This window comes from Cydia pomonella, chromosome 1 (genome assembly GCF_033807575.1).
Source record: "Cydia pomonella isolate Wapato2018A chromosome 1, ilCydPomo1, whole genome shotgun sequence".
Taxonomy (NCBI): Eukaryota; Metazoa; Arthropoda; class Insecta; order Lepidoptera; family Tortricidae; genus Cydia; species Cydia pomonella.
Window position 1 is genome coordinate 32776793 of NC_084703.1, and position 18787 is coordinate 32795579.

Genomic DNA, 18787 nt, shown 5'->3' on the forward strand with positions numbered 1-18787 from the left:
TGCAACTAGGGAAGGTCCGAATGAGTATGGTAACCAGTGTCATAACAGGTCGTGGACTATTTTGTTGTGTGTGTACTACACCATACCCACAAACGTGCACGTGCAGCTTAGTATATAATGGCATGTACTTGTAATTTAAGACACAATCAACGTATACTCAAGACCAAGTAGTTCTCCCTTAACGCCCCACATCACATGGCGATCTTGCCAGTGCGGCCTTGTGCAGCACTGGCGGCGCGCCGCGCTAGCCAGCGAAGGACTGCTAGGACGTGGAGAATATTTAAGAATAACAATAGACAATAATAATTAAAGAACGTTTGTGCTAAATATAAAGCAAATTTAAATACTTCTATGCGGACTTTTTGGACACTAACAGTGAATGCGTTTGGTGGAACTTTATTATTTCAATTAGTGATATAAACATTCGTGACTACGGACGCATTACATTAAGAGAAGAGTGCAGTGAAATATATTTTGGACGACATATAAACACGTGAAAATTTTTAGCAATGGTAACTCAAATTATATTGGTGAATAATTCGAATCGACATAGGCAAAAAATGACAAATACTGACTTGTTGAAAATTAAAAAAATAAATGGCGGGACTTAAAATTATGGTTGCAGCAGGGAGTTGTTCGTGTCCCTGGTCAAGGACACGGTCTAGAGTTGCCAATGTCCTTGGTACAGGTTCCGCGCAACCAGCTACACCATCAAGCAACTTACAGGATTAGCGGATAATTCGTGTGAAAAGGACAATGTATTGTGTAATAGCATGAGGTGTTAAGGTTATTTTTATTTTGTTTTATCACGTATTATTCAATAATGTTTCGTTTTAGTTTTGACGCAAAAATAATAAAATATTAAGTTCGATAATGAGTGTTATCATGTAAAATATTTCAAAAAAAAAGTTGATGAGTATGATTGTTAAAGAAAAGTACGTTTTTGTAGAGGTATGCCTTGCAATAAAAATATCGAGAAGTAGGTAAATAAATGTATTTAGCGAAGTAAGATTTAATAGTAGGTACGCCGCTTGATGACGAAACACTAATATGGTTAAACGGTTGGTATATAATTAAATGGTTTCTCAATGTATTTTTTCGATTAAATCAAGCCAAATATTTTTCATATAATGTTGACTACTAATATTTTTGTTTTTAAATTATTAACCACATTTAATTTCAGCGTTACAAGAAATTTTGTTTAACATTATTCCGAATACATTGCACAAGTCACTTAGAAGTAATTTCGTCATAACACTCATAACTTGCAAATAAAGCACATTGGTCACGATCTCACCACGATTGGTATGCGCCGTCTGTAATTACAGCTCAAATTTCACAGTAAACATTTGTATCATTGTGCACTTATTATGATCAGTACCCCTAGTGTAAATTTAGTCGATAGCGAAACTTGACGTACGCGTTTGCGTTAAGTCTCATTTTGTATGGGTTTTTGCACAGCGCGCCAAGCGGGAAGTTTTGGAAAGTCAAAAATCTCATATAAAATGACACTTAACGCAAACGCGTACGTCACGTTTCGCTGTCGAAAATATTTACACTAGGGGTACTGTACCTGGGCGACCGAGCTTTGCTCGGTTATAACTATTTATTGTAATATGGTGGTGTATAGGTGATAATCTTAACTACATTTTTTTACTAAATTAAACTTGTCTAAAACAATAAAAATATTATATATAAGCTTGAACATATAAAAAAAAAGTTAGTCACCGGGCGGGGTTCGAACCCGTAACACTGGTTGTTGTATATATATATATATATATATACAAGAATTGCTCGTTTAAAGGTATAAGATTTAAATTTTACAATAATATTCCCTTTTTAACCGACTTCTAGATTTCAAAAGAAGGTTATCAATTCGGTTGTATGTTTTTTTTTTTTTTTAATGTTTGTTACTCCAAAACTCCGTCATTTCTGATCCGATTTTGAAAATTATTTTTTTGTTTGAATTTATATATATACAGATTGGTCCCGTTTTAGTCAAAACTCAGTTCTGATGATGGGATCCATGAGGAATCGAGGGAACTCTTCAAATGTGAAAGGCATACATATAGTGTTTTTTGTATTTTCTGTAACATATAGTGATCTTAGTATTTTCATTAACAAATCAAGTATTTACATTTGTAGAAGTGACATTTGATGAAGTGGAACTGCTGATGATGAACAGAACGGAACTCTTCAATGATGCATAGTTAATAGTTTGCGCGAGAGACACTTCCAAAGTGGTAAAAAGTGTGTCCCCCCCCCCCCCCCCCCCCCCCGTAACTTCTAAAATAACAGAATGAAAAATCTAAAAAAAATATATGATATACATTGCCATGCAAACTTCCACCGAAAATTGGTTCGAACGAGATCTAGTAAGTAGTTTTTTTTTAATACGTCATAAAAATTTAAAAAAATTTTTTTTTTCATCAAACCCATACGTGTGGGGTATCTAAGGATAGGTCTTCAAAAATGATATTTAGGTTGCTAATATAATTTTTATCTAAACTGAATAGTTTGCGCGAGAGACACTTCCAAAGTGAAAAAAAGTGTGTCCCCCCCCCCTGTAACTTCTAAAATAACGGAATGAAAAATCTAAAAAAAATATATGATATACATTACCATGCAAACTTCCAACGAAAATTGGTTTGAACCAGATCTAGTAAGTAGTTTTTTTAATACGTCATAAATGGTACGGAACCCTTCATGGGCGAGTCCGACTCGCACTTGGCCGCTTTTTACATAATTAGGCGTAGGACGCTGTCTTTTTAATGTCATTGTATGAAATCTCAAATCAACAATAATCATTCTTTCACCGGTCTCCCTCAATAAAGTCAGTTTTTTTTTCTTAAAAAATATTAATTACAAAGACAAATCCGACTTTTAACCATATACTAGGTTTAATCGATTAGATTAGTATAATTTAAGACTTAGTTTGTTTTTTTTTGTGTTGATTTTTAAAACTATGTACCGGACTTAACATTTTTTTTTTACATGGATCTGACAAATTAAACAAATAAGATATGACTGTATAATTATGACTATGACTTTTTAAAATGTAGAATGGTATGTATTGTAAGCGACGAAATTGTATTGAGTTAGTTAGAGGACATTTGGTACGTTTCAGTAAAGATTAATGTTGGATTTTAAGGATTGAATTTTAAGGTTCGTAAAAATGTTTGTAAATGTTTCTATTGTTGTGTAAGTTCTAGAGATGTGCAAGGGCGGATCCACCGTTGTGGGCACGATGGGCATGCCCACAACCCTAATAGGGTGCCCTATTGATTCGCCGAGTAAAATTACGCCGATTTTTGTTTCGCAGACGCTTTGGCAGAATTTCATTACGCAGAGTAGTCAGTTGGCAACTTGGCATAACATTTATAAGCGGATTTACTTTTCGTAGACTAATCGTTTGGTAACCGTCACAATTACCCGAGAAACCCGTGGTCGAAACACGATAGGCAGAGTGATTTTTTGTATTAATTATTAAAAATTGGAGCATGTTAATATCAGCTGACATAGCCGATAATATGTATGGAGTACCGCAATTGCGCAAATTACTAACTGTCACTTTATTCGAAATTAAATGAAAAAAAAACTTTATCGAATTATTTACAAGAATCAACAATTATTTACTAACATTACAGGGGCAATTACAGCGGTCTGGCCTAGTGGGTAGTGACCCTGCCTATGAAGCCGATGGTCCCGGGTTCAAATCCTGGTAAGGGCACTTATTCGTGTGACGAGCATGGATATTTGTTCCTGAGTCATGGGTGTTTTCTATGTATTTAAGTATTTATATATTATATATATCGTTGCCTAAGTACCCTCAACACAAGCCTTATTGAGCTTACTGTGGGACTTAGTCAATTTGTGTAATAATGTCCTATAATATTTATTTATTTTATTGTTTTTAGCTTGACTAGTCTTAGAAACCCGAAACATTTACAAATATTAGTCCAAATTTCGTTGTTTTTTTAAACGTAGTTGTTTTTTAGCGTAGTTATCTATCTAAACAGGGCTCCATGGACTGCAATAAATTGTTAGAGATTTCCGATACATTACTTTATACGCCGATAATATGTATGGAGTACCGCAAATTAACAACTGTCACTTTATTCGAAATTAAATTTTAAAAAAAACGTTACTGGAGTAAAAGTTGTTTAATCGGTCAGATTACTCTGCCAAATTAAATTCTTAGGTTACTAACGGATTACCAAGTTTTTTGCTAAATAAGAAAGTAAGAAATAAAGAATAAAAACTCTAACCAAAAGACCCAAAAGATGACCAAAAGTTTTTGCATTGCATTTTTCAAAGAATTTATCGCAAAAGTACCAGATAATCATTTCCCAACTCAAAACATAGCATAGCATAGAAATATAATAAATTATAAAAAGTTTTAAACCTCGAATCTTGGGCGAATCTAGGGCGAATCTTGTTTATTTATGACACTAATAAGCTTCTGACTATGGAGTGTCTTCGGCGTTGGACCTATGTATGGAAGTTAGAGGCAAGGAACAGAAACTCCTTAGGCAGAATTGTTGCAAAAGTGTCTAGCTGTCAGCTATAAATAATAGTTCCATATCTCTCCAGAGTAGCACTAGAGTAGCTAAGAACCTAGGCATTATTGACGGAGTGAAGTGCGCTGTCTATGATTTGATTTTTTTGTTCAAGTATTCTAGGGATTGTAGCGCCACCTATTTAAGGTTTTTTGATGACACTTTTTGGTACATGGAGATTTCTTTCCTTACCTCCACCTTCCATACTTCTGACTTTTGAAAAATGTCATCATTATCAAATATTTCGAACAAATTGTCAAAAACACTGTCAAAGATTAACACAGTATGTTTCTTTTTGTTGTTGATTATTGAAATAACTTTTGTTCAAATAATTAATTTTTTTATCTTTTGTTATAATAAAAAAAGTATTAACATCGGAGCATTCCTGAGAAGTAACCCTACGTGGGATTTCAGGGTTTGTCCAATGGCTAAGGTCACCCTGTATATCTATAGTGTTTACTAATATGCTTCAGGACCTATTTATCAAGAAAAATAACAGCAAGAACCAAGGCGAGTTATAAAAAAATAATACTGATAAAAATATTCAGCACCAAAATATACCTACAGAAACAAAATAGGCGCATCTAATTACAAGCTGTGAGGAATGGCATCATTAAGAAATATTAACCGTAATCACTGCACAGTAGCGTGCAAGAGGGGCATCCATTTGTATAAAAATTCTACTGGCGCATAGGCTCTAGTTGCATGAATAAACAAGGATGGCGCATAATACTCTGCGTAGGTTGTCCTCGACAACAAATAAATAATACGTGGACATATTTCGACACTGTCTTGCATCACCTTGTTACTATAAACGTATACACTATCGTTTTCTTTAACAATGTTTAATTTCAATTTACTTACTGTTTAAATGTGTCCCCTGGATACAGAAGCAGCGATCTACTTTGGCCTCGCCTGTTGGCCTAATTTAAACACATCGCATGTACCATAAATAAGACGTAATAAATCGCAAAACGCAGTCCATATATCATTTGTGACAAATTCTCAGTCTCATCTACTTTACACCAATTTCGAAGTAAATTACATAATCACTGTTAACAAATGGTCACTACCGAGATGAAATGAACGACACTATTTAATTTAGATCCATACTGATTTTACAAGAACTCGATCGAGGAGAACAAAAACAGCTGGTATCTCATGTTTTTTCTCTCTACAAGTGCCAGCCACAGCATCGCAATGGTACGACAGACAAATGCATTTTTCTACCATTTCGCATTTTCTACTACCAACATAGCAGGGCCAATGATTACTTGTGGCAACATTTGCAGTTTGACCCTTTAAAAGCTTCTACAGACGTTGCAGCAAATGACTTGCGGTCTTAGATAATTTGAGATAATGGCATGTGATATGCACATTGCAGCATTTGGTCGATCCATGGTCGATCGACTGAATGGAATTGGCAACTGTCAAAGGTTTGCATAGATGGCGCCGTCATAGCTTGCCCCTTTCCTAGTTCTATGATATTTGGCTTAAAGGGCTGGCATCCAGGCCATAAAATACCAAACGAAAAAACAAGAAATTGACACAATTCTAGGGTATGACAGGGCAAGCCATGCTGGCGACATCTGTAAAATACTTCGCCCGGATAACCCCATTCGTTGCACCTAGTTAGCCAGCAATTATTTAAAATTGCTTGCTATTTGTGGCAACGTTTGTAGAAACCTTTAGTCAATAATATCATAATTTCGCCACGATTTTAATTATCAGCGGCAAAATTTACTCATTGTTCTCATTAATCGACCCTTGAAGAAATAGTATACATTTAAATGCAGTCTATATTTGCTACATAAACTTTATTCTTAATTTCGATACCAATTTATTATTATTATTATATGGTTATGGCGCCATCGCTCGAAAATTTTGGCGTATGCACTATGGAAGGTAGAGGCACTATGCACTAGATGGCCCAACTTTTTGACATTTAACAAATTTTACACATATCAGTCACATAATAAGAATCAAAATCAAATGGCGTTCTAAAGATTTTAATTATGTGCCGAAAGATGGCAGTACATAAAGTACATTTACATGGTTAGTAAGGTAACTAAGGTATTTAATTTGATAATTATCAACACTATAGGGACCGTGCGCGTTGGAGGGTCTGCCATCTTGTGTCCTGAATCGGAACCATAAACGTGTACATTTACACGTCACGTGTTTTCTTGTGCATAGTAGGTTCTGCCATCTTGTAGGCTACATCGGAACAATAAACATCACATTTACGCCTCGCGCCAAAAATCTGACGGCTCCAGTGCTGCCTCCTATAGTTCATGCACGCTCCCTATCCGTGTAAATAGCTTTGCGAATGCCACTTATTATGTGATATTTTTCTAGAAGTTAAGAATGGGTATAGTAAGTTATCCTTAAAAGATAGACATTCAACATCGCGGACGTTTTTGTAGATTCATAAAAGATAAACAACCCCACCATACATCGTGTTGTTAATAGCTCAAACGGATTAGGCAGCGTTTTCGATTAAAGCTAGCCAGCGTGATTTTTTTCCGAAAACAACGTTATATTTCAACCAATTTACACAAAACCTTAACAAATTCTATACCTAAAGCTGCCTCAAGAATTACTCTATTGATAGAGGAAAGTCGTATGAAAATCTGTTCAGTAGCTTTTAGTTTTGGAGTCGTTTTATAAGATGTAGTCAATTGACGTTTTCCCCTAGATTTGAGACTGCTATAAGTACTCTGTATCTTTAGGTATTTAAATAAAAGTAAATAAACAATTTGTCATTTTCGGGTACTTACAACGTTTATTGGTTAACCAACCAAATACAAAACCGCCTGGATCTGTCACTGGACGACCTGACTTTAACCTACATTATTCGATCATGTAATGTCTTCATTTACCCTCAACTGGCTTAAGGAGCCATTTGAGGGTAGATTTTGTTTAATTTTATTTGAATACCTAAAGATACAGGGCTTAGGTTGCGTAATTGTCGTGCACATAGCGCTATGCATTTCTTTTGACACACGTGTTTGTTCCTCAGGTCTAAAGTGACGCTACGCTTAAGTAGAGGTAACTGAAGTATGCAAAAGGGAAGCCATCACGTATATAAACATTTCAGGAGTGTGAAAGAAGCAGACTACAAATAAAAAAACGTGACCACCCACAGCCTCATAGCGGCCGTTAGCGGCCGCTTGAATGTACCAAAACGTAAGGCTAGCGGACTGGAAAATACGAAAAGCTGTATTTAGGAGATGCGGTGGATGATTATACTGATTATATCTTGAAATACAAAAGAGAATAAGTAATGTACGCCATCTCTTAATATTGCTGACTTCAATACTTCCAACGTCGTTGGGCAACAAAAACAAATCGATTGAGGTAGGTTCCCTGTTAGAAATGCATTCTATTAAGTACATTACAAGAATAAGTTAAACTCTTTATACATAGAATACTCCCCTACTTCATATTTATCTTGCTCAACTCTATTATAATCGTCTTCTTTAGACAAACATAAGTTCTTGAGAGTTTCTGACGGCGAAGGAATATTTTTGTCTATTACAGGACTGTTGGATTCAGGTAACATTATATTGTCCTCATCAATTACCTGTTTCGTAGAATTCTTTATATTATCATTGAATGCTTCGGCGATTAGAGTAAAATTATCAGTTTCTGTATCTTCTAACGAAAGCTTTGCCCCCGTCCGTACTAATTCTGCGTTTGCTTCCGAAACTTGGTGGTATTTCACATTTTCATAACTTTCTTTTGGCAGCTCTGAAGAGGATGTGTATGGTTCAGGATGTTTTCTTTTCAATTTTTCTACTAGGTCACCACTCTGTCGTACTACCGTGCCCGGTGGCTGGGCTTGGCATTTATGAGTTCTCTGGGATACCTATAAACATTAATTTATAGAATTAGTTGCAACCAAAGTAAAGGATGGATCACATAGTGTGGCGTGGTGTGATCAAACATACACAGACGGGCTGCATCCCAGATTTCAGGCGATCCCATTCCCATCCTATTATAGATCTGCTTGTATGGAAACTGTGCAATCAGCATGCAGTACAATGGGACTAGTACCTCAAATGCAGCCCGTCAGTGTCTAAAATTAGTCGATACATACTTTATAGCGAAAACTTTTGTCACAGGCTGTACATTTGTATGGCATTACACCAGTGTGAATGCGTCGATGTACGAGGTAGGATACTCGTTGTCGAAAACATTTACCTGCAATCCAACAATCGAGGTTTTATGACAACTTCCATTCATTATAGGAAATAGTAAAATCTATAAATGCAAGTAAAAAAAAAAAATTTTTTTACTATTATTTTGTGGCGTACAGTGGCAGTGGCACATTTGTTGGGACGTGTACGTTTTACACCCCACACGTGAACAGTGAAACAGAACATCTTCTAATAATAATCGTACAGCTGGTGGTAGTCGGACTACGTGAACATTTTGTAACGCACCACATGTCTCGCAAGAGAAAGGCTTCTCGCCGGTGTGGATCCGCTGATGGTTGTGCAGAGTGGAGAGCTCCTTGAAGGCGCGGCCGCAGTAACCGCACGAGTGCGGCTTCTCGTCGTTGTGGTACAGCAGGTGCTTGTGGTACGACTGTTGAAATGTGAACGTCTTGTTGCACTGCGAGCAGGCGTATGGCGTTTCACCTAAAAATGGAAATTGATTAGTTTAGAAGCATTCATCACACTGATTAGATGCCGCCGGGTTTTTTTTGCCACGCCGCCGCCGCTGATAAATGATCGGCGTGAAATCGGCGTGACCTTGAGTGTGGTTCATTCGCTATTCAAACTTGGTATTTCGATTATAATTTAGATTTTTTTGTATTACATATGTTACAGTTGTTAACTACATCAATTATTAACTAAATGAAGCCAGTTGCACAAAGTATTAAAATTACGATTAATCCTCAGTATTCAGCGTCAAGAAAGATGAGGGAGCCATATATGAAGTTGATTTTTTTCTGTTAATTATGAATTCACATTCAACTGTTAGGTAATTAGAATTTGTATGCCCTCACTTCACATACTAAGGCAGAATATTCCGTCATGAAAAGCTTACAATTAACTAGGCAACGAAAACAGGACTCGTGTACCAATGGGATCTCAAGGTGCAACGGAAAAGAAAACTAACTAGCGCGCATTTAATGACGCCACATTTTCTTGTCATACGTTGCTATAGTCACCTGGGCCTTTCAATTACCCAAACATGCTTTTTTATGGTAGTTTTAAGCCCCTTCCATAATGGACTATCTAACAAGAATAATAATATGACTGGTTGACGAGAATAACAACAAGAAATACATAGAGATGGCTTAAGATCAACCATGCTAAGACCACAATAATGGTAGTAGACAGGGCAAACATACTCCCAGTTACCGATGCACTCGGCGATTACAAAAAAACTAGCTATTTGGTAAATTTTAGGTTGATAACCAGTACCGGTCGTTGCACCTCCGAGATACGTCGCAGAGCTGGCATGGCTAAGAGTGCTATGGCTAACCTCTACAAGATCTGTAAGAACAGCTAGACTAGCCAAGGTGTCAATCGCTGTCGTTTCGACAGTGAAACGCTTTGTATCTCTGTATTATTCTTCCATATTAGTGCGACAATGACAATTGCGTTTCGATCGCTACGGAGCGTAAGCCATTGACATGTTGGCTACGTGGCCAGAGGTATTCGACATGCAACTTAAGTGCGGTTGGTATATGCTTTCGTCGTTTAATATTGCAGTATGGTGCCGAAACGTGGAGCCTCAAAAGTTTTACTTTGCAAAGGTTGACGCTCGTTAGAAGACTGCTGCTCATACCTTGGACAGCTAGAAGATCAAATCCCTCCATTGCCAGAGAGCTCAATATCGCCACCCAGCTCTCTATGGCGAGCCCTTAGCTTCTTCGGGCATATTATGCGGTCTCCGACGCATGATGTGGAGAAACATGAATTTAAGCCGAATGAATGGCATACGTGCTCGGGGTGGAGCATGTGTGAGATGTTCGAACGCTATAAAGAGGTCGGCTGGCGGCAGTCTGCAACGTTTAATCCACACGGCTTATAACCGCACGAAATGGAGACAAATTACATGTGGTCGCGATCCTCAGCAATGAGAAATTGGTGCATGTACGACAAGAAAACCATTAAAGGGAAGCCATAGCAGTCCACTATGTCTAGTAAATTTCAAAGATATTTGAAGTTCTATTTAGTAAAACTACCTCATTTTTATCGTATTAAAATCTTATTAAAAAAGCCATGAAAAGCATGAGAAAACGGAGAGTTACAGTTAAGATCGAAGGTCATTGGGACCAGTTTGAGGAAACCCCTTAATGCAAGCCAGTTACAAGGGAAATCAAGTTATTATACCTATCCTATATTCATTTACAAATAATATTTTACTCACAACCAATTCAAAACTATACGCAGTTCACGTTTCACGTCTAGCAACCTTCTTTGATAAAATGTTCAAGAAAAGAATAGAATAGAATAGAATAATATTTATTCAGACAACACATCAATTATTACAAAGAAGATAATACATTAACAACAACAAGAATTAAAAAAGAAACAGTGGAGTAAAGTAAGTAAAGTAGTAAAGTAAAGTTGAATAATACAGAACAGTACCCCTAGTGTAACTTTGATCGACATCATAACGTGACGAACGCGTTTGCGTTAAGTCTCATTTTGTATAGGATTTTGAGGTTCCAAAACGTCCCGCTTGGCGCGCTCTTTCGAAATCCAATACAAAATGAGACTAAACGCAAACGCGTACGTCACGTTTGGAAATCGAATTTAATTACACTAGGGGTACAGATAAGGATGTGAGGCTGAAATGTTCTCCACTCAGCATTGCAGCAAAAGCAACAAATAGATGGTTTTTCTTAAGATATCTGATAGTCAAGGTCACGCCGATTTCACGCCGAAAATACGCCGCCGCCGCCGATTTTTTGGTAAACGCCGCCGCCGATCGTTTTTAAATCGGCGCACACGTCTAACACTGATCATCCTGGGACTTCGGGGTCTTTTAAAAACACATGGGACATACCTGGTCATACAAACAATTTGAAAAAAAAAAACAACGGGTTGCACTCCAGGAGTGCCGGCAGAAGTGAAAACTTGAATATTAACGTTGTGCATTTTTGATATTTTGGAATGGTTAGAGAATAATTGAACCAATTGCTTTAATTATTAGTATAAAAGTACTATCATTTATGTGGTAAAATACAATATAGAAAAATCAACTTCCATCCATAATTTCAACGACTCTTACACCATCATCATTACTAGAACCAGTCTTACGAATTTTCAATCTGACGAATCTATCGGTCACGTGACCTGTCGCGAGTTTAACATTTTTTCCCCCATCACAAAAAGTGCACAGCGCCGCTAAAGAAGTTTTCACTTCAATAATAAATCTGCTTCTACCTCCTACTGCTAGTTTTAGTAGTTTTGCTGAATTTTCGTAATACTATATAATACAATCCACTTCTAGTACTCGTAATCCTAGTCTGACTGCACCAGAAATAGCAGGGTGTGGCAAAAAGTGGCAGGCCCAGCAGTGGCAGCATGGTTCCATTTTTATCGCTTGTCACTATGCCCATCACTTTTGCACTTACATACTTGTTAGAAGGTTACAGGCATGGTGACAAATAATAAAGAGCCGACCATCTTAGCCCTAACTGAATGATGTAAAATCGTCATGGGGTTAAATAATATGTAGTACATTATGAGACAAGTGCAAAAAGTAGGAAATTCGCAACGAGTGGCGATAAATTAAAACATGACAGAAGGGAGTGTTTTAAATAGACACCATACTTGTAAATTCGTACCTAATTGTGACAGGGTGGCAACACGTCGAACGTGGTTCGCGGTAGGCCCACAGTTGCGAATTACCTATTCGCACGTACAACGTTTTGTACATGGCCCTTAATTTTTTTGACATAGGCACCTAAAGTGCTAATTACCGCACGAGTGCAATAAACTATAAGCAAACATCCATATCATTCACAATACTCGATTCGATAAGTAGAATTCATATACGTAGAATCATTTCTACGTTTCCGAAGGTGTAATTAAGCGACTGTACTGTCGTTAGTGTAATCGGTTCCTAATAAACAGCATTCTTAAACCTTCTGCATTCAGTTGGCCTTGGAGACTTCCTGTTTCTATTCTACTTCTGTTCGCTCTGTACTGAAAACAGTAGGCTTTCCAGATAAAACGAGTACAACAAAATACATGCTAGATGGCGTTGCATCTGTCGAAAAAATAAGATTGTTTTTGAGACATTCATTATCCCAAAATTAAAGTCATTACCATAGATCCATGCACATTTTTGTCAAGTTTATGAATAGCTTGTTAGATCGTTTTATTAGGTAAATTAATATTGTTATGCACATAAGCAAGTAAACTAAACAAAAAAATCTCTAACACACAAGTTTTTAACGTTTGCATTGCAATACAACTACTACATTACAAATCTTACATTCTCGCAGGTTAGTATAAATTACCTCGCAAACGAACACCAATTAATTTTAACCTGTGTGAAGACGCTTATGCTTCTTCAGGAAATATTTTGTAGTAAAACATTTCCGACAAACATCACACTGCCATTGTTTATTATCATTCCTTTCGTAATTGCTGGGTTTATCGTTGGCAGGGCAATGTTGATTGCCGGAGCCAGCTTCGTTTGCTGAGTCGGTTTTCGCGCTGCTGGTATCGGATTGAAATCCGTAATGTGCTACTCGCAAGTGAACCATAAGGGAGCCCCTCATCTTAAAGCTTTTTGGACATAGATGACATTGATATTTTGAAATGCTGTGATTAGAATTATCATCTATATTGTGTATAAGACATCGATGCATTCTCAGAATAATTTCGTCCACGAATTGGACACCGCAAATATCACAGGTTGTGTTGATTTGCAACTTCGACTTTTCCTTCTTAATATATGATACATTTAGAGCCGTCTCTTGAAGTCCACCTTCAGCCGGTTCGCGTGATGGGTCTAATAACACTGGCGCCGTTATGGCTGGCATCACTGGCAACTTTGGACATATCTTTACGAATTTCACGGGTGCATTTTCCGCAGATGTTGTTGATTTATTTTTAGCCGTTGACATTCTAGATTTCTTATGATTAGTAGAGGTCACTGGAATGTTTGCATTTGATTTACAGATTTCCGTAAATGCATTATTTTTCTCGCTAAAATCTCTTGTATTAATTAACTTTACATGAGTGAATAAATGGATAGTCAACTTGTCTAGTCCACAAACCTCTTCTTGACAAACGGGGCATACAATTTTGTTAGTCGACACATGTATTAACCGGTCCCTAAGTAATTGCACTGATTCGAAAACACCACTTTGCGAACATATCGGACAGGGCAATGAAGCTGCATCTGCACTCATCGTCCAGATAATTGCGGATTTATTCGTTTTATCGTTCAGGGGCAGCAGTATGCCGCGTTAGACAGCGCGAAACTAAACTTCTAATGAGTTATTTTGGGAAAACAGCGCACATATTCTTTTGGCCGCATTTCAAGTTTGGTACATATGATAAATTTATGCGTGACGCTTTATATCAGAACAGACGTTAAAAGTTATTTTTCGAGTTCTTTCAGAATTAAATGAAGATTCCAAAATTGTTGTCAAATTATCTTTTATTTTATCTACTCAATCATGGAGACTTAGGATCTACCGGCGAATATCGGAATCTGTCTTTGTATGGTCTTTGTATTGCTCTTGCATATGTGAACATTTTCGATGTTCACGGTAGGCCCTCTGGTCGCCAAATGCATGCGCTACTAATATGAATCTATAATTTTAAAATTTATTAAGTTCTTATAGAAAATCAATAAAAATCATAACCACCTATACCAGTCGGGCATGTCGGTGTTTATTTGGTTTGCTATAATGCTTTAATACACGTTCTAGTCCGAATGATTGAATGATGATTCGGTAGCGCGAGTTGTTTGTGTACAAAATAGTGAGCGAGGGATTGTCATTATAAACGTCATATTTTGATAAAAAGTAAAAGACATTAATGATGACTACCACACTTTGTCATTGCAAACGCCAAGTTATCTTGGGCCAACTTTTAGCTAACGTATAAGCTTTCTCTGGTCAGTGCGTATAGAGATAGAGATTTATTTGCATACCCATATATGTTACATACATGGACCCTGGAAAGGGTGTAGCAAAATAAAAATGTAAGTAGTTCACAATATCACAATTTGCTTACTTATATTAGTTATAATACGTACAATACTTAGATTAAAGTAAGTAGTAAGTACTTGTACATTTTTTAAATTGCACTTTTCTCTAAGTGACAATATTTTTTTTAATTATATTATTACATAATAACATAAGAGCCTCCTCTAACTAAAACTATTAAACTTAATACCTATAAACAAGTATAAGTTTATCTATACGATGATTTTTTCTTCTTTAGTCGTCTACTCTTGTCAGAGTAGTGGTGATCGTTGAGGTCGTTGTAAGGTTTTTTTTACTGTTTCTCAACATGCTTCTCTATTCAATGCTTAAGAGTGATAGAGAGGCAGAGAACGAAATTTTGATTTTCACTCTAGGCCCTTTGGTCTTGTAGGATTAGCACGAGTGCACCACGAAAGTATCTACCGCGCGCCATATGCTACCCGTCTTTTATAAGAGTTATTGCCCACGGACGTAGATTATGCCCCATGTGAATATGGAAGGTGGAGGTAAGGAATGAAATCTCCATGTACCAAAAAGTGTCATCAAAAAACCTTAAATAGGTGGCGCTACAATACCTAGAATTACGGAAGGTGGAAATAAGGAACGAAATCTCTATATACCAAAAAGTGTCATCAAAAAACTTTAAATAGGTGGCGCTACAATACCTAGAGTACTTGAACAAAAAAATCAAATCATAGACAGCGCAATTCACTCCGTCAATAACGCCTAGGTTCTTAGCTGCTCTAGCGCTACTCCGGAGAGATTTGGAACTATTATTCATAGCTGACAGCTGGACACTTTTGCAACAGTTCTACCATAAGAGATGCCTCTCCTCTTAATTCCACACTCCATACCTAGAATACTTGAAAAAAAAAAAAAACAAATCATAGACAGCGCACTTCATTCCGCCAATAACGCCTAGGTTCTTAGCTACTCTAGCGCTACTCTGGAGAGATTTGGAACTATTATTTATAGCTGACAGCTGGACAATTTTGCACTAGTTCTACCATAAGAGATTTCACTCCTTTTAATTCCACACTCCATACATGTGAAGCATAAATCCTTTGAGCCTTTGACATGCAAGTCAAAAATACTCGCCACTCAGTCGAGTGGATTCCAATGGAGTTAATTACTAACGTAATCCGAACTAGCCTTAAGCCTACTGGGGCTGGTGTCATTTTAATAGCGTAATTCAGAATTACGACTGCTTGTTCCACGCGTTTTTAAAACCGTATCAGGGGGCCTACCGCAAAAACGAAATTCGCCAATTCCAGTGATCTTTCTCTTTTACTCTCACTAAGATGCAATTAAAGTGACAGAGAAAAATCCCCGCAATTGACGAACTTCGATTTTCGCGGTTATATTATGCCCTGAACGCAACTTTACTGCTGGTTGTTGTTCATTTGTCAAACGTCAATGTGTTTGTTTTTAAATACACACTATGGCGGTATAATTTGCTATTTATTAGATGATGTTTGGTTGTCGTGGTATTACGAAGCCATCAATATCGATCTAACTATTACTATTTTTAGAAACTGACTTAGGTTACTCCTTTAGTGCTTTTTAGTCTTAACAATGGGGGACCAACAAAAAGCGCCGCGCTATATGACTCAATTATTGGATGCACTTGGTTGGAATCAAGGAACAAGAATTCCTCTAGCAAATCCTGATAACCAAAATCTAGAAACCCTCTTGATTGATAGGTGAGAAAATAGAAATGATTAACGCATACTATTTATTAGGCTTATTATTGGGTCTACCTATGAAATTGGCGTTTTTGTTCAGAAGTATTAGTCATGTCATAGTTTATTTATTTTAATAGTAACTTCGAAGTATTTTTTAATTTCATTAGTGCGCTACATAACAACGATTTTACATACAATTATTTGCTACTTTTATTGTTTTATGTATTCAGAATACCGCCCTGAAAACAGCTCTTTTCATGTGCTGCCGGCTCGAGTATTTAAATGACTTATGTTTTTCTGACGGGACAGATTTAAAAAAAATATGAGGAAGAAAATGTGCCTTAAAAATGTCTCAGATTACTGGCAAAAATTTGTTTGGTTTGAAAATGCCATCACAAAATAATCCGCAAAATTCATTGTATGAAAAATCGAATTTCGTTAAAGTTCTCCATACAAAACGCCAATTTCATAGGTAATGACCTAATATTTGGCTATTATTTTTTTCAAGGAGTTACACAAATCACATTGTATTTGTTGCAGACAAAATGAGATACAGAGGCTGAAGGAAGCTCTTACGCTTCAGAATCAAAAAACCAGTGATCTTAACAATTACAAGCAACATGTTCATACTGAGTATCAGGAAAATACAGTACTTACCTTATAATATTTTTTACATTGCTTGTGCTTTGAGTAGGGTTGCCATCCGTCTGGGGTTCCTCAGATTTGTCCTAGTTTAAAGGACATCCGGGGAGCATCCAGGGGGGCTTCATTTGTTGTCCGGGTTTAAAAATTTAAAGTCTTATGCTGCCCGTGACACACACACAAGCTGTTTAAAAAACCTGTTGACATGTCCGGGTTCTGGACTCTAAAATCTGGGGTTTTCATGTGCCTTGTCCTGGTTTCCAAATTTTAGAGATGGCTACCCTAGCTTTGAGCCATGAGGCATTCTAAATTAGGTACATTATGCTTTACCTACTGGGTCTAAATTTATCTTATACATGAGATTTTATAATACCACAAAAAACACAAAATCTTAGCAAATACAAAAACATTACAAATTCACAATTGTTTTAATGGTTTGATTTAACTCTATGCTAAACAAGTTTAATTATAATTAAGTATGATTTTTTTATGCTAAAGAGACTGATCAGGTTGTACTTATTAATTCTAGCTTTGTAAGTTCATACTATGTTCCAGTTGTTCAATATCCATATTAAAATTTCAGCGCCTACTATTTGCTCACAAGCAGCAGCTGGAGCAAGAGGTGAAGCTCCGCCAACTGTCCTGCAATGATTCCGACAGCCTTGCCAGAGATATTACTGCGACCAACAAGCAGAGCAAGGACATCTCGGAGCGCATTGATAAATACCAAGGTCTCTGATTTTGACTCTAATTGACACTTGTGTGAGCAGCTCAATGTACAGTAAGCTACAGAGATAGAAAGAAGACCCCTGCATAGAAACTTGTTTGCAGGGGGTTCAGTTATCTCTACAGCTTACTGTACATTTTGACAAGCTGAACAAACTGTACAGTTCTAGATGTAGGTGTAGTGCAGAGAGACCTGGTCAGAAACAGGCTGGCTGTTGATTGTGTGCTGCATTCATTCAGCCCAATTCCCTGAAGTTGGAGCTGCAGGTTACGGTCCCGGTGGCACTCCCAGTTTTCCTGCAGGTTTTCCTGCAGAACATAAGGACAACTTTAAGTTCGACATCCTATATTTCACTTTTCTTTTTTGTACGTCTCTACTGAATGTATTATATTGCAATGCCGCGTACATAATACATTCTGCTAGTATGTGTAAGCTAGTCTCCTCCTTAAGTCCTTACCACAGTGTGGCGTCTCTCCTTTTTTCCATTACATTGAGGTGTCTGTTGAGTGTTGTGACCAGTAACGATACCTGTCAGTCAGTAGTCACAGATTGCTCTTACCTAGTTTTAAAAGATACTAGCTTCTCCTGTGATCCATACCCTTAATAATTATCTTTGACTGTCTACATCCATTCTCTTCTTCCCATCCTCTCTGTGCTTGCATATCTTTTATCTTCTCTATAACTCCCTTTGAGACATCCGCTGACATAGGCAGAGCCGGTTCTGAACCCATATATTCCGTCTCCGTTTCTCGTTACTCTCTGGAGTCCCAGTACCCATGCCACCGTAACACTTCTTTGCTTGCCTATTGAGTTTAGCTCCTCTCTACATTCTCTCACCAGAGAGGAGGTAACCGATATCTTTTTAAGTGCTTCCTAATCTAACAAACACACAAGTTTTCTCTCCTATGGACAATAGTTAACAGCTTGTTGCACCTACAAACGAGCTATTATTGACTGGTAAAGAATGCCATTAGCC

General features: G+C 37.2%; 3 protein-coding genes across 5 annotated transcripts in view; 1 reads left to right on the forward strand and 2 right to left on the reverse strand.

The window, feature by feature from the left end:
• The window catches only part of LOC133519883 (E3 ubiquitin-protein ligase TRIP12), a 92401-nt gene extending 86636 nt beyond the window's left edge, over window positions 1–5765 (reverse strand). The window contains exon 1 of the mRNA XM_061854080.1: window positions 5424–5765. The gene's annotated coding sequence lies outside the window, so the exon portion shown is untranslated. The remainder of the gene's footprint in view (window positions 1–5423) is intronic.
• Window positions 5766–6359: 594 nt separating this feature from the next.
• LOC133520146 (zinc finger protein 79) lies at window positions 6360–14668 on the reverse strand. 2 transcript variants are annotated; one of them, XM_061854516.1, is made up of 4 exons: window positions 13083–14668; window positions 9008–9205; window positions 8662–8765; window positions 6360–8430 (listed from the first exon to the last, which is right to left on the reverse strand). In XM_061854516.1, exons 1-4 carry the CDS (start codon window positions 13951–13953, stop codon window positions 7957–7959), a joined length of 1647 nt encoding a protein of 548 aa, XP_061710500.1. In that variant the 5' UTR covers window positions 13954–14668; the 3' UTR covers window positions 6360–7956. The 2 variants fall into 2 exon arrangements, with proteins under 2 accessions (XP_061710500.1, XP_061710508.1); XM_061854524.1 differs by having other exon boundaries at window positions 13819–13952.
• A 1476-nt stretch (window positions 14669–16144) lies between these two features.
• Window positions 16145–18787, forward strand: part of LOC133520102 (coiled-coil domain-containing protein 39) — a 28718-nt gene continuing 26075 nt past the window's right edge. Inside the window, exons 1-3 of one of the 2 annotated variants that reach the window (XM_061854413.1) lie at window positions 16145–16460; window positions 16983–17091; window positions 17668–17815. In XM_061854413.1, coding sequence (XP_061710397.1) covers window positions 16333–16460; window positions 16983–17091; window positions 17668–17815 — 385 coding nt within the window. In that variant the 5' untranslated portion in view covers window positions 16145–16332. The remainder of the gene's footprint in view (window positions 16461–16982; window positions 17092–17667; window positions 17816–18787) is intronic. The other variant, XM_061854424.1, reaches the window with a different exon arrangement.